Source organism: Haliotis asinina, chromosome 15 (assembly GCF_037392515.1).
Source record: "Haliotis asinina isolate JCU_RB_2024 chromosome 15, JCU_Hal_asi_v2, whole genome shotgun sequence".
Classification (NCBI taxonomy): domain Eukaryota; kingdom Metazoa; phylum Mollusca; class Gastropoda; order Lepetellida; family Haliotidae; genus Haliotis; species Haliotis asinina.
Genome location: NC_090294.1, coordinates 24,480,367 through 24,498,386, shown reverse-complemented (window position 1 = coordinate 24,498,386; position 18,020 = coordinate 24,480,367). Strand labels below are relative to the sequence as shown.

General features: G+C 41.1%; 1 protein-coding gene across 1 annotated transcript in view; it reads left to right on the top strand.

Annotated features, from left to right (window-relative positions):
* Positions 1-743: 743 nt before the first annotated feature.
* The window catches only part of LOC137264928 (uncharacterized), a 45,231-nt gene continuing 27,954 nt past the window's right edge, over positions 744-18,020 (top strand). The window contains exons 1-3 of the mRNA XM_067800281.1: positions 744-868; positions 5,351-6,471; positions 6,682-6,740. Of these exons, the coding sequence (XP_067656382.1) occupies positions 5,352-6,471; positions 6,682-6,740 (1,179 nt within the window). The 5' untranslated portion in view covers positions 744-868; position 5,351. The remainder of the gene's footprint in view (positions 869-5,350; positions 6,472-6,681; positions 6,741-18,020) is intronic.

The window sequence follows — 18,020 nt, the reverse complement described above, 5'->3', positions numbered from 1 at the left end:
GATGACTACGCCTCCCTACAAACACCTAAAGGCCGATATTAAGGAAAAAGAGGATTTCAAAAATGGAGATAGTATGGAAAGAACACCTTTAAACATGTTCAGGAAAAATGCAATACTTGCATATAATGATATCTTTTTAAGTGTTCATGAAACTGTGAAATTATGAAATCATAACATTCAAATAGAACATATAAGCGTAGAAGAAATGGGCAATACACTTTTATCTTAAACTGACAGTCACTGTTAAGGTAGATGGTAATGATGGTTGTGCTGACAGTTGTAGGGATGAGTCTTGTGGATGTGGTGTACGTGGTGGTTGATTGTAATGATGATGATTGTGAAGACTGCGGGGGTGATGATTATGATGTAGTGTTGGTTATGGCTGTAGCAGAGGTTGAAGTTAGGAAGAACAGCAGTGTAGCTAGTAGTAGTCATCGATGTGGTGATGGTGTGGCTATCGAGTTACCTGTCACTTCAGTTTTGATGATGAACCAGGTGCACAACTGTCGAGATCACTGTTGCAAGTCCATGTGTTTCCTGGTTTCAATATCCCACTATAGTAACTGTTCCATCTTTCATGTCATTTTACATGTGGTGACTAGGTTATCTAACCACCGACCTATCTTGGTAGATAGCAAAGTAAATCAGTTGTTCAGTGTCAGAAAATAACACAATTCAGTTCTCAATGTGCAGCACAGGATAGACCGCGCACAGGTATGAATGTCTGCTTTGATGCAAGAGTTACCTCCCTGTAACCTGCCGCCCGATAAGTCCGGGTAATGTCCACCACTTTCAGGACACACGTTCGTCCTGCTCGTCCGGTTGTGTAGAACGGACCACCTACTACACAGGGTGTGTGCCACACCAGGTATGGGTTTGGAAGGAACTAAACAAGTGAATATGACACGCTAAATGCCACATGTCAGAGTAAATTAGTTCGGATTGCAACATAATGAACCTGTTTGATATCTGCCTCAACCCAACACTTGGTAAATGAATATGATGTAACACGCAGGACTTGGGGGATGGGTGTCAAAGTGTTATCGCAGTAAATAGTTCCAAGTTCATACATGCATGTACCCACATCGAGGTTGTTTGTTTAACAAACGTGAACAATGAAAAGACTACTATTTGCAATAACAATCAGGAATTAAACCGAAAGAGAAAGTAGGGATTTTATTGGCGTATTATGGGAATCAGTTTAGAAACGATCGAGCGAGGTAGGGTATTAGAATTGTATTTGGGCTATCATCTCATACTGCCATCCCCTACTTTATATAATTGTCAGTCTTTACATGCCTTCCCCACCCTTTCCACGCCACACTAAAGAAATAAGTGATAGAATGTGATGACATTTTGTGATGACTACGTCTCCTTACGAACACCTAAAGACATTATGGATAAAGGAAACAGAAGACTTAGTGATTTCAGAAAACATGGAAATAGAAGAGATAGAAGAGAAAGAACGTTTTAAACATGTTCAGGAAATTTGTCTTGTATTCAAGGTGTCAATACAAGCATATAAAAACACATGATTTAAAGTATACATACACAGTATCAAACTAATCAGAATATAACGATGAATCATAAAGGTCACATGCAACGTAAAACACAACTTTGCAGATTCTGGTACCTTTCGGTATGCACTTACCGAGTGAGTGAGTGAGTGAGTTATCATTTAACGTCAAGTCGGCAATATTGCAGCCATATTGTGACGAGAACATACGTGACATAAAAAGGAATATATAGGCATATTATGAAGAACCTGTCGACGAAGGAGAGTAAAACCACTAGACTATCACAGTTAGTATTTAAAACTAGCGTAGAAACTTAAAAGCTAATATTATCACTATTTGGACAGTACAATATAAAAACAGGCCATAGATCGCCAACAACCGAAGGTATATGCACTTACCGAAACAAATCATTAAAAAATGCCAATTCAACCTATAAAATTGAAAAAAACGCGATGAAAAAAAGCCCGCGAAATCGGAGCTGTGCTGCGCTGCGTCCAGAACGCATGCACAGTGAATAGGTTCGCTGAGCTTGAAACAGTACCCATGCCCAGCGTCTGAGGTCGTTAGCAGTAGTCTAATCTTGGTTGTGTACACAAACAAGTAAATAATCTACTCGTTACGTAAAACAACTTGTTGGTTGTGGTAAGCAGTCTCTGTCACAGAGAAAGCTCAGTGTCTGGTTTATTCACACCTATATGTCTGTCTGCCTGTCTGCTAAAGACAACATGCAATACACAGCTTCAATCATTGGCCACGTGCAATTTGAGCTTAACACCTACCAGACTATACGACATAAAAAAATAAGTTGATATATGACTCGTGCACCCGAGTCCCTTGTCTGCCACATTATGTAATTAGGCACGTGTGATACACATGACATGTTTTTATGTCTGTGGGTTGCAAACAAACTACATTCATTTTTTCGGATGAGTGGATCTGACGGAAACTGGTGCAAACTCTTGTCAGTTTCAAGTCCTGCTTTGTACTTGGACGAATGACAGATTCCAACCACGCAGTTGTTTACCATCTCTACTGACATGATTTTTTATTGGATCGAGCGCAAATTCAGAGAACATGTATTTTCCAAACCTAACATCTCTATATACATTCCTCATGGATAACGACTTCTTTTCGTGTATGTGATTTTGTTTGACAACAGTATATGAATCCATACTGAAAAGACGCATCAAGACCACAAAAAGAAGTTGTTATCCATAAAGAATCTTACTTTCTTGTGACTGGCTATACTTCTAAAATGCCCATCACACAGATCATCTTTCTGTACACACAATGAACCCTCAGCATATCAGCAAATGAAACAGCCAATCGGAAGCCGTCGTTACACTTGAGTGCATATCCACCCGCTATGACTGGGTTCGGTCTCCCGAGGGCTTCGTTTCGGGGGAAGTAAGCCCAAATACAAAATATTGCACTTTTGAATCGCGATTGTACGCTTATAATTGTGTTTATTTGTTTTTATAAAAGCAGCAATGTATATTATATGTCATGAATAAGTGATAAATGTGTTTTAATTAGAATTGATTTTTATGGCTTCATGTGACCTATAACAATCAAAGTACATGATATAATAATCACCCGTGCCTCATATTAGATTTCACTATTTTTCACTATTTTTATTGTGTATGGGATAAATGATTTGAAGCTCTATTAGTTTTGTAATGCTTGATTTTGAAACAGCGGCCAGAAGGTAGAATTTAATAACATTCATTTAAAAAGTGTGAATGATCGCATAAAAGCATTGCACTGACCTGAATAGGTTGAGGTCGGTCAATTAAGGCCTCAACCCACTTGAAGATGTCACTATTTACGTCCATGCTGAATAATCTTCTTACCATCAAATGTGGCTGGATTGTGTTGAAAGCAGATGAGAAGTCCGCAATCAGGATTCTTACATAAGATTTTGAATTTTCTAGATGAATATAGATCTTATGCAATAGAGAAATGGGTGCATCTTCGACCCCATGACCGGCCCTGTAAACAAACTGTAGGAGGATCGATCCATTTGATGTCGAATATTTTGCTTAATAGTTCCAGATAATTTGCTTAAATCAGTTCATGATTATTGGAGTATGAACCATTTAAGGTTTTGACTATGGTATCTGGCCTAGTGAAAGGTATATTAACGTATTTTTGTTATTTTTATGGTTTCAAACAGAAACCGGTTGCGTAAGAACGTTCTACTGTTGTACACTTTTAGCATGACGTCACTACGTCTGCCCCTCTTCACGATGGATGTCAGTGTCCATTGCCTCGAAGAGCCTCCCATTGTAAGCTACTCCGTAGCACCCCGTTTCTTGGTTTGCAGTTGCTTCACTCAGATAACATCACTGGTGCAAACATTGTGTTTATGTTTTTAAAATGGATGTAATGCCTCAATTCGACTCACAATTAAACAGCGACACGGCAACATTCGCAATGTTTACATTCCCACAATATTGTAGAATGAATGAATTCACGTGTTTCTTATGAATGGAAAAGTAGTTCCGTCACAACATGACGTAACTGAGAGGTCTCGGTTATCCAGTCAAATAGTTAGAGTCTAAGGTCAAGTCGTTACGACACAGGTCAACGCGATTCGACACTCCTGTGACGTACGAGATTAATATGCAACTACCCATACATTGACCACCGGGGCAATAAATAGCAGTATTTGTATATAAGGATAGGTTTTAAGTGTTCATAAAACTGTGAAATAATGAAATGAAAACATTAATCTAGAACATGTAAGAGTAAAAGAAAGAGAGTATATTAACTGGACAGTCAGTGTTAAGGCTGATTGTAATGATGGCTGTCTTGACAGACATAGAGATGATTCTTGTGGAGGTGGTGTTAGGGTTGTTGGTAATGATGGCTGTCTTGACAGACATAGAGATGATTCTTGTGGAGGTGGTGTTAGGGTTGGTGGTAATGATGGCTGTCCTGACAGACATAGAGATGATTCTTGTGGAGGTGGTGTTAGGGTTGTTGGTAATGATGGCTGTCCAGACAGACATAGAGATGATTCTTGTGGAGGTGGTGTTAAGGCTGATTGTAATGATGGCTGTCTTGACAGACATAGAGATGATTCTTGTGGAGGTGGTGTTAGAGTTGTTGGTATCCGATGGCTGTCTTGACAGACACAGAGATGATTCTTGTGGAGGTGGTGTTAGGGTTGGTGGTAATGATGGCTGTCCTGGCAGACATAGAGATGATTCTTGTGGAGGTGGTGTTAGAGTTGTTGGTAATGATGGCTGTCTTGACAGACATAGAGATGATTCTTGTGGAGATGATGTTAGGGTTGTTGGTAATGATGGCTATCTTGACAGACATAGAGATGATTCTTGTGGAGGTGGTGTTAGGGTTGTTGGTAATGATGGCTGTCTTGACAGACATAGAGATGATTCTTGTGGAGGTGATGTTAGGGTTGTTGCTAATGATGGCTGTCTTGACAGACATAGAGATGATTCTTGTGGAGGTGATGTTAGGGTTGTTGGTAATGATGGCTGTCTTGACAGACATATAAATGATAATGTCAGGGATGAGTATGAAGAGGTATTGATTATACCTGAAGTGGCCAAAATAAGAGTTGATTACAGTGGTGATATTGGTGGTCATCGGAGTGGTGATCGACTATCGAGTACATATCGAGATCACTGTTGCAATTCCATGTGTATTATTGCCACATGAATAAATGATTGCGAAAAAATAGGTCTATCCCGAAATTATTCAGTTCAGAAAATGACCAGCTTAGCATTGTGAGGAACCATTTGAACAGAAAGTTTCGTCTTGTTTACCTACTTACACATAGCTAGTATCTTTGCTTTTTCTTACAGGATGTCTGAACCTCAAGAAAAGGTAGATGTTGGAAGCCTGAAAGACACATTCCTGGAATGTCCCGTGTGTGTGGAACATTTCAACCAGACTGACCGACGTCCTCGTCTCCTCCACTCCTGCCTCCACGCCTTCTGTACACAGTGTCTTCAGCAACTGCTCGACAAGGAGGGGAAAGGTCAGATCACATGTCCGTTATGTCGCCAAGTCCAAAACGTCCATGGACAGGCTGACACCCTTGAGATCGATGGCCTGAGGGACAAGCTGGTGGAGTTCTTGCAGATCAAGCAGGATAAGAAGGCCCATTGCAGTGAGTGTCCTGAGAGGAATGAGGCTATATCACGATGTCAAGAATGTCACAGCAATTTGTGTAAGGAATGTGACTTTGTACACAGACGCCATCGGCTTAGTAGAGATCATGTCATCATATCTCTTGGGGATCTCACTGACCAGCCAATAGCTTCATTTGCAAAAAGTCATTTTTGTCCTAAACACCCGAAACACAACCTTGAATTCTACTGTGCAACAGAAGAGAAGCTATGTTGTGTCTCCTGTACAGTTCTGGGCCACAAAGGTCATGATTTGCAGCAGCTGGAAGAGGCGTCAGCTGCAAAGAAGACACAACTGGAAACCAAACTCGCTGAAGTTCATAGCCATGCAGATCGTTTAAGAAACAATAAGAAACAGTTAAAATGCCAAGAAAAGCATATTGAAGACACAAGGGAAAAATCTTTATCAGATATTAACACCATGTTTGGTCACTTCAAGACCATTTTGGACACGAGACAACAGCAACTGATGACTGATGTAAAACAAAGAAGTGCTCGTTTGTTATCCATTCTCCAAAAGAGCATGGAATCTACTGACCAGACGTTAGCGCTTATAGACTCTACTGACACATATTATGCACAGGCCAAAGAGAAGGCTGACATTGTTGAGATGCTACAGATGTATCCTGCTATAAACAGGACTCTGGAATCACTGATCGGTGCACCTACCAGTTTGCAGCTGGGTATTGAACAAACCATGCTAGACATCATGTTCGTGCCACACGACGCTTCTCACATAGAAACATTGATGACCAATGCTGGCGTTTTATCAAGACCCATGGAAACCCTTCAGGGTGAGTATTCCTTTATATGATCATGCCTTATTTATCAGGTTCTGGAGGTGTAAATATCTTGCCTGTACTTCTCAGATTCTACTGATCATCATCAGTATATAATGGCTATAAAACGTTCATTGAAATTTACTGTAATAGCTGCCTGGAGCTGAAATCATGCATAGATACAGCATCTTATGCCTTGTAACTATTTCATATTCTTTGTTTCAGATGCAACTTTTGTAAAGGAATCATTGGCCTCATTTGAACCGGAGACCCCCTCTACAAACGTAAGTTCATGAATAATGTTGCACTGGTTGTACTATGGATATGAGTTGTTACATGTGTGACTGAGTGAGTGAGTTAGGAGATAAACATCATGTGTTGGCCAATTTCCGGGTGTTATTGAGTATTTGAAGCACGGTAATGCATTTGGAACCGACGGCGTCAGCCGGAGGTTTCAAATGAAATATTCCCGTGCTTCAAATACTCAATAACACCCGGAAATTGGCCAACACATGATGTTTATCGACATTGTAAACACAAAAGTAAACCAAAGGGGTTTTACTGTCTGCACTCGTTTACATCGAGTATGAATACAGCAGTAAAGTGTCATCAGCTGGCCATTTCAGCTGGTTTCCATGGTAGCATCTGGAGTTGCTCATTTGTGACGTCATTCTAACTTTACATCACAATATGATTTCAATGACGTCACCACTGTTGATGACACAACAAGACAATTGTTTACGTGTTTATACGCAGTGAATAGTCTTGCAGTTTCCGGGAATCTAATACCAATTGATCATGTTTTTCAACCAATCAGATTACAGAACACAGTGACTTTTGGTTTACAATTAATATTTAACGCAGCCGTATCGCGACGAGAACAGTTAACACTGAAAAAAGACTGTGTATGTTATGAAAACCTATCGACGAAGGACAATAAAAGAACTAGAATATCACAACTGAAATAAAAACTAGTATGGAAAACTAATATCACTATTTGGACAATACAATATAAAAAAGGCTATAGATCGCCAACAACAAAAGGTAGATCCCCACACTAGGGACCATAGGGACTTACAGTACCTTTGTTACCTACATGGACCCTAGTTGGATTTACACCATCCCTTCAGTCGCTGACGATTGTAAGAAATTTTAGCCACAATTAAAATAACAAAAACACTACGTTTAAAAATTCTGGTAAGTTTAAATTTGCTTCAAATATTTTCGGACTTACGTAGCATCTTGAATATTTCAGGACTTGCGTACCCTCTCAGGAGGACACTAATTTTACAATACTTCAACCCCCTTTGAGGGCACAGCCACTATCAATCTCAGTTACTGATCTACTAAACTACCAATTATAAAGTATGTAATTATTTACAAGTCACTAAATAAATCTAATTCTTTTAAAAACGCAATAATTAAATGATAACTGACATTACTAAAAAGATCCTTCATAGTTCGGGATTTGAAAAATGTATACCTTGTGATGGAATATTCAACACAGCCAAGCAATACATGCTTGACCGTGATTCTTTCATCACAAGGGATACGAAAAGGAGGATGCTCACCTATGAGCAAATATTCATGTGTATATCTTGTGTGGCCAATGCGGCATCGTCGCATGATGACCTCCTCAAATCTGGACTAACAACCCAAGTAGGTGTAACCAAGATAGGGTTTTATTTCATGTAATTGATTGTTACCTGCTTGGGTGTCCCACTTCATCTGCATTAGATCACGGATATATGTTCTAATGCAAGCTTCGTAATCTGAATATGGGATAAGAAATGGTGTCACAGATTTGTTGAGTGCGGCCTTTGCAGCAAGATCGGCCATCATATTCCCAGAAATAACGTGGCTGGGTAACCAACAAAAGACGACGTCGCATTGGCCAGTAGCAAGATCATTATATAATTCAATAATTTCTATTAAAAGTCGATATTTACATGATAAAATTTTAATCGCCTGTAGACAAGAAAGAGAGTCTGAATAGATTATTTATTGTTTATGTTTAGGGTGTCTTTGAATATATTTAAGAACCGTTAAAATAGCGTTTGCTTCAGCTGGAAAAATAGAGCTGTTATCTAGTAATCTAGAAGATATTGTTCGGGATCCAATGACAGTGGCACAACCTACTGAGCCACTGTCCTTGGATCCATCTGTAAATAAGGGTTTGAAATTGGTATAGTTAGTTTTTAATTGATAATATTCTTGTTTACATTGTAATTCATTGGCTTTTATCTGGCTTTATTTCAGTGAGAATTGCGGTTGTATAATCGAAAATTTCCCACCCAGAATTCGCCCATAAACGAGAGTGGGGTGTTTGACAACTTTGTGCGCGTTACATCCCTCTCCTTCTTTATATGTATACGGATATCAGTGTAGGCTTGCTGGACCCAGGAGGTATTATTTTCAGCAATACAAGCCACTGTGGTTATATCTAAATACTTAGCATGACTTAGCATGAAATTCACGTGCTGACTCAAATGCATGTTTTTCATGTTGAAGTTCTGTCATGGTACAAACGACTGAGGGGTATAAAAAGATGAAATGAAGTATTCTCATTGTTGTCTTATCAACGTATCAATAAGTGCGATTGAGATCAAAACAGCTCAGCTGAATTGAACATAGGTTGACAGTGAAACGCTCAGATGCGTGCTTTATAGCCAGCACCCCCCACCCCCCCAGAATAACAAACACACAATTAAGGACTTTCTCTCTGAATTCTCTGATTTACTAGAGCGAGTGTTAACGTAAAAGGGACAATCTATCATCACGGGCGACTTTAATATTCACACTGAATCGGTTTCAAACTCAAAGATGTTCACTGAACTTATTGACTCACAGCATGTCTGTGGTCCGACTCACAGATCGGGGCATACTTTGGATCTCGTGCTCACAAAGGATAACTGTGGTCTGGTAAAGACAGTTATAGTGTGTAACGAGGGTATCTCTGACCGCTTTGTTGTTAGAGCAGTTCTCGACCTCAGCAAACCAAAACCTCAGCGTAAGTCTCTTTCCTATCGGAAAACAACAAATATAAACGTTTTAGATTTTATCTCCGACATCTCCGCATCTGATTTAATCGATAGGGTCTCTGCGGCAGAGACTGTTGATGAAAAGGTGCGCAGGTTCGACCAGGCAATCGGGAAGATCATGGACAGTCACGCACCACTGAAAACACGTACAATAGTCATCCGTCCCAACACTGACAAAATTTGTGATATGAAGAAGTAACGTCGAGCAGCAGAAGGGATGTGGCGGAACACTGGGCTCGTAATCCATCGGCAGCTCTAAGCAAAAGCCAGAAATGATGTTAACACATTGCTAAGGTCCACGAAACAGTCTTTCATTTCGCAGAATATCCAGGATAACAAGAACAATCCACGACAGCTATACCTGCTCATCAGCAACCTGTTTAAACACAATGCCACATTCACACTTCCTGTGCACAGCAATGCAAAGGATCTGTCAGGAAGATTTGGGGACTTCTTCTCCAGCAAAATTGACAACATTCGCGCTGACCTAGAATGTAGCCAGGGATCCTCCTCCAAAGGCGATATGCAATTCGGAGGGGATGCACTTAACACCCTCGGGGACATCACAAGCCAGGAACTTAAGAAGACCAACATGACTCACCAAAATCAACCATCGACCATCTTTTCCTTCCTTACTTGATGTATTCAACACTTCTTTCAACAGTGGTGAGGTACCCAGTGCCTACAAACACGCTGTTATCGCACCATTACTAAAGAAACCATCATTAGACCCTGATGACTTCAGAAATTACAGATCTCCTTTCCTTTGTCTCTAAATGTATGGAGCGAATTGTTGCCAGAAGGCTAACCGACCATCTTAAAAGAACTTTTTAAAATATTTCAATCTGCGTACCAACCAAGACATAGTACGGAGACAGCTCTAGTCAAAGTACACAGTGACATCATGTCCGCTATGGACAATCGAAAGGTAACACTGGTCGTTCTCCTTGACCTATCAAGTGCCTTTGATACCATCGATCACGACATCAGCGTATCAACACCAGGACAGGGATCAGCGGAACAGCTCTCAACTGGCTGAAATCTTACCTATCTGGCCGGTGCCAATCTGTCAAGATGGGCACTGTTCTGTCGGAGTCTATGCCACTCCGTTGTGGAGTGCCCCAGGGCTCAGTTCTTGGTCCTTTGCTGTTCAATATTTACATTCTTCTCTCTCAGCCATCCACCAAAACCACTATGGGTGACAGAGCCTTCTCAGTGGCAGACCCATCACTCTGGAACAACCTTCCTATTACTATCAGAGAAATGAACTGTAAACACTCTTTCATAAAAGCCCTAGAAACCCATCTATTCACATTATCCCTCTCATAGGGCTCTCTTACTCTCTCCTTTCAGGCGCTATATAAATCCAATATTACTATTATTATTTCACAGATTAAGATTAAAATGCAGCAGAGAGGGTTCGGGTGATCCTGGCACAGTCAGGCTGGTAAAGCTAATCATCAGCTCAGGGTCCTCACCCCCTCTACAAGCAGCCCAGACAATGAACGGGACACTGCAGCCTTCTGCATTACCCAGGTTGTCAGAAGGGCTGTGCTCCCGGTGGAGAACCCGGGCACTCTCTGGATCTGCGCCAAGAGATCGGGAGGTACCAAACCAAGGGCACCAAGAACAATGGGGTGCCTTACGACAGTGTACTTGGGAAGCAAGCGAGACATTTCAAAGGCGAGGTCCGCATATTTATCATGCTTTTGTTGGGGATCTGTGCTGAGGAGGTCCGGGGTGGTATCCCTCCTCCCTATTCAGCAGAGAACTCAAAGGATTTTGAGACAAACAAAAAATCAAAGGACTCAAGGAGTGCCCCTGGAAAATTCCCCTTCTGATTGGAATAGATTCTGAATTTTGCACCTCTCCTTGCGAGTACATCTCAAGCTGAGTCGACCAGCAACTCATTAAAGACTTGAATAAATCAAGTAGTCTCTCAGGGAGGTCAATACACTGAAGAGACGTCAGAATCCATTCGGGAGGGACAGAGTCGTATGCCTTTTTGTAGTCTATCCAGCACATGGAGAGGTTGCGGTGGTACATTTTAGCCTCTTCCAAAATATTTTCTGTACAAGAAGTTGATCCTTGCACCCCCAACACCCCTTCTCACCCCCTTCTGCTCTCTGTAAATTATCTCATTGGACGAGCAATAAGATGACACGAGGTTTGTCAAACACCCTGTGAATAGTTTGTATTGAGTATTTAGACATGTGATAGGGCGGAAGTTTTTGGTATCAGTCAAGTCTCCTTTTTTGGGGAAAGAGTATTGTGCAACCTTTGAAGATCCATGGAGGAACATCACCTGTGTCCACAAGAGAATTAAAACAGTGAAGTAATGGTGTTTGGACTCAGGGAAACAGTTTCCAATACCGGTTTCGAATGCCATCAGGCCCTGGAGCTGTATTAGATTTGGACTTTTTAATGACACTTTTCAGGCAATCTGGTGAGATGTAACAGACAAACAACCTAGTTACTTTCTCATGCATTGCATGGTCATAATCACTGACCCATGGTGCCTACAGGTTACAGTTGCCAGGTACAGACCACAACTGTTTCCAGAACTTTTCACTGGCAGCCATGGGAGGCCGTGTATCATGCTCAACATCAAAACTTGTTTTAAGTTGCCTATAGAATTGCTTTTCATTATTTTAAAAAAAGTTTATTTTGTTTGATAAATTTGGTTTTCTTTTTCCATTTTTTCTTTCTTTCAGTCCAAACTTTTATTTTTGCCTTAGGGGAATCGACAATTTGGAGCAGTGCCTTTTCTTTAGGTGTCTTGTACTGTAATTCTAATTTTCTCCAAATTGCCTCTTGTCGTTTAGACATGGTTTCCCTAATGATCTTAATTTCAGGCACAGCTCTATCCAGGAAATGTGTTTTCTTGTTTCTGTTAGTTTTACTTGAAACCGTTTTTTCTTTGGTTTATTGTTCTTAGTATTTGGAGATTGTTCTTTGGAAACTGTGTGAAGTTCCTCCAAAGTTCGAGCGGCAGCATAGACACAACAATTTACTTCATGTAATAAACAGTCCGCAAGGAAGTTTTAAAGAGATAATTTCATTAAGTAAATCAATTTCATTTTTGGGAAAAGACACGTTTAGTTGTTTAACTGGCCTCCCTTTCTCTAAAGGTAAATCAAAAATTTCCTCATAAATAGAAGTAAACAAAATATAAACAGGATTTTCGGTAAGGTCTACAACTGAAGATGGGGAAGAGTGAAGGTCCAAAATTTCGGGGCCAATTGGCTCTTTCTGAGAAGAGTTTCCACCAGGAAGAGGAAAGAGGTTGACGTGGTGGTCCATAAGAAGTTTTGGGTCTTGAACATTTTGCTCTTGCAAAGGTTCCTGACGGGCACCAGTTGTTGGTTGAACTGGCTCACGAGGTACGAGATGTTTTAGCTGCCGGAGTTGATCTCGGAGACTTTGCTCCGTCAGATGAGCATACATGGGCATGGCATTGTCTCAATGCAGCTTAAGCATTTTCAGGCCATCCTGTCGCTTTCGCACACCCTAGTAGAGTGGACTTTAGATGGTTTGACCAAGATTTTCTTGGTCGGGTTCTGTGCCTTCCCCTGGGGCAAGTCCCATCTCCAGTGTGGTTGGTGTCACTACCGGAGGAAGGGTGACTGGGCTACGGAAGTGAATTTAAACTTTCCTCTTGTAACCCAGTGAGAAAACCAGCTTCTTCTTCTTCTTCTTCTTCTTGTTATTAATATTATATTATTGTCATAAGTGAACAGTGCTAAAATTGAACGTTTTTGGACATGCCGAGGCGTTCGCTTTCTGAAAATACCAGATGGCAGATTATTGGTATGCATGAAGCTGCCTTGTCCTGTCGCAGCTTTGGGTCCAGATTGAATATCAATCACACTGTCATTAGTTGTCTTGTAACGTTTTTGGACATGCCGAGGCGTTCGCTTTCTGAAAATACCAGATGGCAGATTATTGGTATGCATGAAGCTGCCTTGTCCTGTCGCAGCTTTGGGTCCAGATTGAATATCAATCACACTGTCATTAGTTGTCTTGTAAGGAAACATGGTTACGTCAAGGACCGTCCACGATCAGCAAGGCCGAGAAAGACCACTCCCTAGTTCGCCTTGTGAGATGCAGGCCCATGACCAATGCTATATATAAGATCTCAGAGAGAGTGGGTGTTTGTCTCTCAACCATCACCATCCGAAGGAGGCTCAGGTCGGCTGGACACCGTTCACGTCGTCCAATCAGACGTACCTTACTCGCTGATAGACACAAGCAATTTTCTCCTTCGTGATACTGATGGCCGTTGACGAGTTTGGAGAAGGAGTAATGAGGCATATCAACAGCGGATGATCCATGCAGCTGAACCTTTTGGTGGTGGCCCTGTAATGGTGTCGAGGTGTATCTCCTGTGACTGTAAACTGAATCTTATCACCATTCAAGGGATACTCTACTGTAAGAGATACTAACAGCAAGTACTTGAAGCTCCTGATGTCCCGCATTTTGATAAGCACCCCTTCGCTAGCAGGACTGTATTAATGACAATAGGCCCCATCGTTCTAGAGCTGTTATCGCATACTTGCAGAACAACGCAGTTTACAGATTACCCTGGCCTGCGAGAAGCCCTGATCTCAACCCAACTCAGCATTTATGGGACCATCTGGGGCGTCAAGTTCAAGTAAGGGATCCACCCGTTCAAAATCTACAGGAATTAGCCCAGGCTCTTCATGACGAATGGCAGATGCGCATTTGGCGTTTGATTGCCAGCATGAGGAGGAGGGTTGCAGCAGTTATCTATGCGAGGGGAGGATACACCAACTACTGATGTCACCATTACTTTTGACTTAGGATTGAACAGTGAACGTTATTGAGAACTTTTTGTACGTTGGACCGCAGACATTGTCTGTATGACCATAGTTTTGGACATGATTATTCATAACGTTTTTAGTGCCCCCATATGACCGTCAATAAATTACAGTCGAAAGTAGCAGCAGTGTTGGTAGTGATGGATTGACACTTTAGATGGTTCAGTTAATGAAATTATAACCATGTCTTTGGTTTCCGTATCATGAATGACCAGTGTGTTATAGCATCTTACAGCATCAAAATGGGTGGTGCTTATTTAATGCTCATGACCGTATATATATGGGCGAAATTTCAGGCGATAAATACGTTAACACACGTACAGTGTCCTGGTCCCAACCGAATACAGATGTTCTCAAAAACAGGACAACACAGTTTTCAAAATATACGTAGAGCTGTTTAACATTATTATCATTCATTAGGTAATTCTTTTATAAAAACAGTAATACCGCTGCTATAGCGGCCTAAGCGATGCAGTTCCTGAGACAGTTTCAGTATGGTATCCTCACAGAAAGTTACGAAAGTCATCTAAACGTCGCAGGAAGTGACTCAGAGGCCAATGATATCATAATTAGCACACAACTGTTTGACAACTGATTGTGGATTATCACATTTGGTCAAACTTATAATGTTCCACGTAAGTGTGGATAACCGTTCCTCACTTGTTTACTTCGTCGGAGCTGTGGTCTCCATGTCAAGCGCTTGTATTCAGAGTTACCTCCCCTACGGCACGGTTGCTTCCTACTTCCGGTGTCAACACAGAACCACGTGCGTTTGTTCATATTTGCTTTGCACATGTCCTAGACGTACCTACTGGCAATGTTGGAAAATCAGAGGGCTTTCCAGCTATCTGAACAATGTCTCGGGCAATAAGTCCATTTTGACGCATCTTTACTGACCTGTCGATGTCTCTAGCTTGTTGCAACCAGGGTGCAAGTAGACGCCTTTACTCTCTCACTCTTTTGTAACACGTTGACGTGATGATTTTGGAATGTGCTCTCTTGCTGTTACAAAGCAAGAGTTGCTGTTTTCAGAACGCTGACTATGACCGGTGAACCGCCTTTCCATAGGTTCAGTCTGTGAGCTCTCACGATCACAGTATTGTTTACCTCCTCGCTGCCCATGGAAAGCGTTTCGGTCATGAAAGCACAGACTTTTTCCTCCAAGTGTGGCTATGTCTTTCCTGTCGTTTCGTCCAGACTGAGAAAGATTAAATTATTTCAGTGACCGTGTGATTCAAAATCCTCAAACTTGTCCTCTGCTGCGTTTAGTTTTTTGTGTAAAATGTCATTATCACTTCGGAGGGTGTGTAGTTGGTCGTGGACCGCATGTTTGTCGGACCCCATGTTGTCAAGGTTTGACGATAGTGAATCAAACTTTCTCCCCAAGTCTCGGATATCACTTGTAATGTCATTTATTGCCTTCAATACCTCATTTGTGGCCCCAGGACCCGTCTGTAAACCGAGAACGCCGTCCGTGTCTGCAGTTAGCTGATGTTGTCTCGTGTCATGAACTTCGTGGTTCCGAGTTGACCTCAACCGAGCTGCATGTTACAAGTAGAAGGCTGAACATGAGCAGCATCCTCAAACTCATGGAAGTTTTATCTGGGTCAACTTTAATGCCGTGGATGCTTCTTTTAGACTTATCAGGTTCCAAAAATGATTTTTGCCCGGCATTGCGCCAACGATTGCCTATTGTCGGAGAGCCGTGGAAGGCACGTCCTCCTCTCCTCATGTGATAAAGAACTCTTAGAAACAAAGGGCAAAAACTCCTTCCGAACTACAGAATCAGGGACTCACAAACAAAACTCTCCTCAGAACCACCTGGAAAGAAAGGTTTAAGTGCGATGGACACAAAATTGTTTGGGGAACCTGTGGCCTGATTTCTAAACTAGAGTTTGTGACATGCAGAAATCAAATGACCTGGATTCTTACAATATCCACAAAGAGGATCAGAACCACTGGTATTCTTAGGCTAAGACTGAAAAGTATGTGACTGCTTGCCACTGAACCTGTTCTAACACTACTGTAGTGAGTGAGTTTAGTTTTACGCCGCACTCAGCAAGATTCCAGATTTATGGCGGCAGTCTGTAAATAATCGAGTCTGGACCAGACAATCAAGTGACCAAAAACAGCATGGAGCATGGATCTGCGCAATTGGGAAACCGATGACATGTGTCAACCAAGTCAGCGAGCCTGACCACCCAATCCCGTTAGTCGCCTCTTACGACAAGCAGAGTCGCCTTTTATGGCAAGCATAGATTGCTGAAGGTCTATTCTACCTTGACGGGTCAACACCACTGTAACCTATATGTCCTGAAGTCTTACCCGAGGAAAAGCTCTTTTGGCCAGAAAATTTTGTATTACCTGGAGACCTAAAAGAAATCATGCGAGTCAAACAATAATCACCTGCCAACATCGCTACCTCGTGTAAGTCATCAACCATTTGTTCATCCAAATAAGTCTTAAGATCAACATAAACACTCTGCTAAGAAATCTTACTTCAAAACTAACTCTCTCAAACCATCAAAATCTGTGACTTCCTTAGACCCAAGCCACCTATCAAACAATGTTTCCCTTTCTCTAGCAAACTCTACAAAAGTCTCATTGTCCCTTTTATAAGCATTTCTGAGCTTCTAACAGTAAGCCCAGACACATACTCAGAAGCTCTCAAAAGTGTACTCTTGACAAGATCATAGTCTGAGCTTTGTTGTATTGACAAGGCTGCCTAAGCATTCTGAGCTTTACCCTGCAAAACAGTTTGCAGGAGCATAGTCCATGGCTCCCTTGGCCACTTATAACTTTCGGCAACTTTTCCGAAATGTAGAAAATATTTGTCTATTTCTTTCTCTTTATATGGGGGTACCAGTATAGCATGCTTTGCGATATCAAAAGAGAAAGTAGTTGAGGGTTGAGATGACTTATCTAACCTTTTCACTTCAATTTCTCTGTCAGCTTCGAATTTTCTCAATTCTAATTCCTTTCTATCTCTGTATCTCCATCTCCAACATTTTCATTTCCATTTCTTTTTCTACTTCCATCCTTTTCAGTTCTATTTTGTCCATTTCCAACTGGTTGAACATTCCTCTTGAACCATTTCCAAAATATCTTCTTTAAAAAGTCCCTCATCAATAAAAAGATTCAACACAATTTTTATAATCTGAAATTTCCTCATTACAGGTTTGGCATAAATTTTGTAATGTGAAGATAGTGATTGAGTTAACATTTAACGTCACATCGACAATATTTCAACCATATAGTGACGAGAAAATTTAACACTGAAATGGAATATATGTAATCTCTGAAATAAATCTTCTATATAATTCTTTTAAACACAATGTTTCGTGGTCACCCCTTCATCAGGTGAACTGACAGGAATATATGTTTATTATAAAACCCTGTCAACGAAGGACAGTAAAACAATTAGAATATCACAATTAGTATTACAACTAGCGTGGAAAGTGAAAACTAATATCACTATTTGGACAATACAATGCAAAATAGGCTATAGATCGCCAACAACTGTGAGATGTGAAGACATTTGCGACAAATCTCAGAGTCAGAGGACACTACAAACTTCTCACGTTCAAAAACCAGTTTGCTGGTTCCACAGTTAACTTGTTGCCAAATTATTGCAAAAAAATGAAATCAATTTCACAATAGGTCTCAAACGTAAAAAGAATTC